Source organism: Triticum dicoccoides, chromosome 6A (genome assembly GCF_002162155.2).
Source record: "Triticum dicoccoides isolate Atlit2015 ecotype Zavitan chromosome 6A, WEW_v2.0, whole genome shotgun sequence".
Classification (NCBI taxonomy): domain Eukaryota; kingdom Viridiplantae; phylum Streptophyta; class Magnoliopsida; order Poales; family Poaceae; genus Triticum; species Triticum dicoccoides.
In genome coordinates, this window is record NC_041390.1 from 532,991,983 (window position 1) to 532,997,113 (window position 5,131).

At 41.5% G+C, this 5,131-nt stretch overlaps 1 protein-coding gene across 1 annotated transcript; it reads right to left on the reverse strand.

Annotated features, from left to right (window-relative positions):
* Positions 1-1,083: 1,083 nt before the first annotated feature.
* Positions 1,084-1,819, reverse strand: LOC119317041 (nuclear transcription factor Y subunit B-1-like). The gene is made up of 2 exons (XM_037591433.1): positions 1,795-1,819; positions 1,084-1,706 (listed from the first exon to the last, which is right to left on the reverse strand). Exons 1-2 carry the CDS (start codon positions 1,817-1,819, stop codon positions 1,240-1,242), a joined length of 492 nt encoding a protein of 163 aa, XP_037447330.1. The 3' UTR covers positions 1,084-1,239.
* Positions 1,820-5,131: the final 3,312 nt, after the last annotated feature.

Below are 5,131 nucleotides of genomic sequence, written 5' to 3' on the forward strand. Positions count from 1 at the left end.
CAAAAGCAGGTGGTCTAGGCGTAAAGACATCAATGTTCAAAATATTTACCTTGTCCTCGAATACTTTAAAGGTTTTGCGTTAAACATTTCTACCATGGAGATACTGGCTATTGCACCACTCACCTTTTTCTGTCTCCCAACCATCAAACACATCTTGATTAGGTGGCCTCATCCACAAAAAACACATACACCATTAGACAAATTGCCCAATGCAAGGTAAGAGACAATATGTCCACCTATTCTTCTTTAGGCACGTGGGTACCACCTGGGCCGCATACCCGTTGCTTCAGTTCCGTCACGTCCACCAAAATGCGTTCATCCAAATATGTGATCCATCATATGTCGTCACACCCTCCCCGCCTTGCCCTCGAATGTTTTGACCTACTCCAATCGGCAGCGAATCGCAACAACACATGTTGTCATTGATGTGTACTTTACCTAAAATTTAACCATTTTGAAAATAGAATAATTTGATTTCATTTTATAAGATGCTAAAAAAAATCTACTCACAACTAAGTGAAAAAGACGAAAGAAAACAATAAAAATAGAAAACCATAAATAAACGAATAAACGCCCACTGCATCACGTGTGACACATGTCGCCATGGGAGGATCCTCTCTCACCTATCGTTCATAGACATTCCTATAACCGAAGAAAGTATTTGATGAAAACTAAGTTGCAATGAAAATTTCATAGAAACCACAGTTTAGTGCTTTCCAAAGAATTCTCTTGAAAAAATACGATATGGCAGAAAGGTCATGTGCTATAAAATTTTGAATTTGAGGTTCAAACTACAATATCTTTGAGAGCTAAGATTTTTTTACATTAATAGTGATGCACCGCCTGTCACTCTTCATTGCTTGGATTTTCTTTCTTAAACCTCCCAAAGGATTTTGATTGTGCACTTTAGTTTTTGCACATGTCTGTAGAATATCACCTCCCAAATATACTTCAAGAACTTTTTAGAAACTTTTAAATACAATGTATATTTAGTTTTGCCTTGTTTCTAGTTCTTATCAGGCATATATTTCTATGGATATACCGTGGGTGATCGATTATATCTTTTTGAAGACATTCGCACACTGAAGGGACAGCTCTAAAGATATTATTATTGCCTTATGGATACATCGGGATTTTCTTCAAGCAAAGCAACGCTACATATTGGCGTACACCTTATGTGTACATTTATAGCAGCGCCTGCGCCTGCGCCCGACGAGTTTGCCAGCCGCACCGGCACCGCTAATATCCTTCCGGCGGCGGAGGGACCACCGACCGCAGGAACTCCAGCTCCTCTTCGGTGACCGTCACTGGCTGTCCAGGCGGCAGGAACGATGCTATCGCCGGCGGCGCAGGAGGGCGCGCCCCGCGGCTGCTCCTGCCACGGGCGATGTCGTACTCGCGGTAGCCTTGGAGGTAGGTCTGCATGGGCTGGACGTAGCTGTCGAGCCCGAGGCTCTGGCAGGACCAGGTGAAGTCCTCCGGCGCGACGGTGCGGCGGTGCTCCGACCTGGCCCGCTCGGACGCCTCGCCGCCGACGAAGCCGACGAACTCGACCGCGCAGTCGTGGGTGAGCTGCTTCGCGGTCTCGGCGATCTTGACGTTCGACGGCAGCACCCGCCTCATCAGGCGCACGACGTTGGCCATCGGCAGCGCGCTGCCCCCCTCCGCCGCCGGGTTCTCCGCGTCGCCCTCGCCGCGCTGCCCACCTGAAACGCAAACCAGTGACAAAACTACCATGAACAGCTAGTAACTCTGGTTTTGAACGTGACGTAATCTCCCGGAGCAGTTCCATACCACGTTTCTTGCTGCTTCCTCCCATCGTCCAACCTGTTACTCACTTTACTTACTCACTTACTCAGTGTGTGTGCGTCGTGATGGGATGGAAGCGGCTTGTGGCCTGGGCACCTGCATTTATAGGCGTCCGCGGGCTGGGCTGCGCCAGCCTGGACGCACGTGCCATTCCAAGGTGCATGGTGCCGCCGTGGCGCGAGGAGAACGAGTTGAGGCCGCCACATTGCAGCTCCGGCGAGCCATGCAGGCGTTACCGGCGGGCTTTAGACTCGACACCCCCGCGCCGGTGTGCTCCTTTGTTCGCTTCTCACCTGCGGGCAGGGTCGCCGGCGAGGAAGCACATCAATGCGCTGCACAGGCGTTCGCAGTCAAATCTCTTTTTATCTTTAGCAAGCGGTTACTGTCTGGGTGGTAACTGAAGAGAGGAGGACGACGTAGTACGTCAACGAGGCGGGGGTGGTTGGGGGTACGCGCCGATGTGGGTACGTAGGCGTTGGGCGTCGGCGCGTCCCGTTGCTCGCGTCCTCCGTCCGCTGCAGCCTGGAAATTAAGAGGTCGGACCGCTTGCGTAGTTGACTAGTGCGTCCTCCTACGCAAGTTTTGAACATGAACCGCACTATCTGCCCCCCTCGCCTCAATTTCAATTTATATTCCGTTTTTTCAGATTACTATACTATGAGCATGAACTTGCGTATTAGGAAATCAATGAATCAATTCATATACTGTGAGCATGTATGATTAGTGGTTCAGCGAGCCAATGCACTAAGGCTAAATCAATAGGCTAAACAACCCCTCTTTAGTCCACTTTATTATATATGAACAGATTTTCTAATTAACAAATAAAACTAAACAGTGAGGTATTATTGTTCTAATCTGGTTTTTATTCATAATCTGCTCATTATTGTGCTATAAACAATGAGTATGACGTTTTATGGACATTTAGTGAAGTCTCCATAATTTCACTAGTACTATTGTAAGAAAGATTCCACCACTGGTTGAATCGGATTATATCAGTATACATTTATCATGGCAATATTTTATGATTGTTTATTTTAAAACTACTACATCCTTTCTGGTTTAAAGGTCTAAAATGCCTGCATGTATCCCTAGATCGTCAATCTGAATAATGTATTACACCTTATATATCACGAATATCCACCATTAGAAACTTCAAAAGTTATATTTCCTAATAGTAGTATAACTATTGTGAGATAAAATTTGTATTACATTGGTCAAATTGTTGATCTAGGGATACATGTCAGCCTTTTAAACTAAAAGGAGGGAGTAGTAGCGTATTTGACGAGGGTCAAGGTGGCATCTTGGAGACCGTGTTCATGTTATTGGGGGTTTTGGTGGAGCATCCATTATACTTGCTTTTTAAATGTATAGCCAGTGAAATATTTATCACATACGACAATGCTTGGCGGATACTAGTAAACAATTTATATTAATTTCACATATGCAAAGAATATATCCTATTTAATGTACACATTAAACAGTTTCAAACTTATAATATGGTGCATATTAATTTACCTATCCTATATTATAAGGCACATGTTTTGCGTGATTATTTTTTCCAACTTTGGGTCTTGAAATCCTTGAAAAGAATATCTAACTGCCACATGTATGAAACCTTTTATGAGCATAACATAACATCTGGATGTTCTTCATCTTCATCATGACTCTAGATGCATTTTTGCTTCCCTTTGATGCCATTAATGTTGTGACTCTTTCCTTGCCACTCCCTCTTCACTTTATATACCTCAAACTAAAATGTTCACTCAACTTCTAAAAACTGTTCAGCAAGCCAAAAAGTCTTGTCTGCATAAACCTTTCTTAGGTGTGTTTCCCTGTCTTTGAAGTATGTTCTTGTATCTAAGAAATGCCTTCAAGTAATTCGCTACAAATGTTCATATTCATGGATCAATTCCTTTTTGTTGGGTTTTAAATATTTCATCCACATAAAAATCATTCTTATCACACAATTACAAGAACAAGATGCAATAAATCATTGAAGTAAGTTGCCAAACTCAGTTATGTAAGCAATAAAGTACTATGCAGTGGGGGCACACATGAAAACTAAAAGAAAATAAGAAGTAATATAAGGAACTAAAATTCTTTTTGAGGAAAAGGGCTCCAACCCCGATTCCATTTTCATTAAAATGAAACCATCACCAGGTCTTATACATCACAAAATAACCAAATCAGGGAATGAAGCCCAAATTCAAACCAACTACAAAAAGTAGCTATTACAGGGAAGCACTAGTAGAAAATGGGCCATTTGTCCCGGTTCAAGAGGGACTTTAGTCTCGGTTCTGGAACCGAGACTAAAGGGTCGGTACTAAAGCCCCCCCCCCTTGAGTCCCGGTTCTTACACGAACCGAGACTAAAGGCCCTCCACGTGGCCGCTGGCTAGAGCTCCACCTTTAGTCCCGGTTGGTAACAGCAACCGGGACTAATGATAATTTTACGGAATTTTTTCTCCTTGATTTTTTTATTTTTTCCTGATTTTTTAATTTCTGAATTATTTTATAATTTAATCTCTAATCACGCACCCTCATCACTACTCAATTTAACCTCTAATATCTAATCACCCCTCATCATTCCAAATCATCTAACTTCCCGGCCGGTCACCCATCCTCTCACTACTCCAGCCTGAGCACACTTAACTTTCAGGTTCTATTCCCCCTCGTTTCCAAGTCTGCACTTGTTGTTTTCCTGACAATAGTAAGATGTCAATCCTATTAACCCTCAGGAGTTTAGCTTGAGCATTAAGTCACACATTTCACCCTTTGAGTTTGAAACTATTATTCTAAAAATCAGTAATTATTTAGTAACACTAATATTTCTTGAATAAGTAGTTTGACCATAGTTTGACCAGATTTGACCAAAATTAAAAAAACTGAAATAATTATTTAGTAACACTAATATTCTTGAATAATTATTTAGTAACACTAATACTTCTGGAATAATTATTTAGTAACACTAATACTTCTTGAATAAGTAGTTTGACCAGATTTAACTAAAATTAAAAAAACTGAAATTTGAGCATAACTTTTTTTCCTTTTAGAATTTTAGGATTCTAAAAAATCGCAAACAGGCCATAGGCGGTCAAAATCAGATGCGGATTTTCGTGCTGAACATTTTGACATATTATACGTTTTTTCGTACATCGTATGCAAAAGTTATAGCCGTTTTACTTTTTCATAACACTTTTTTGCAGAACATGTCCAAATTTAAGTTTTTTAATTTTCCTAACTAGTAGATGTAGTAATATAACTACATCTCGAAGGATTTTATTTTTTGAAGTTTTTATCATTTTCTTTTATTTTTTTCAAAA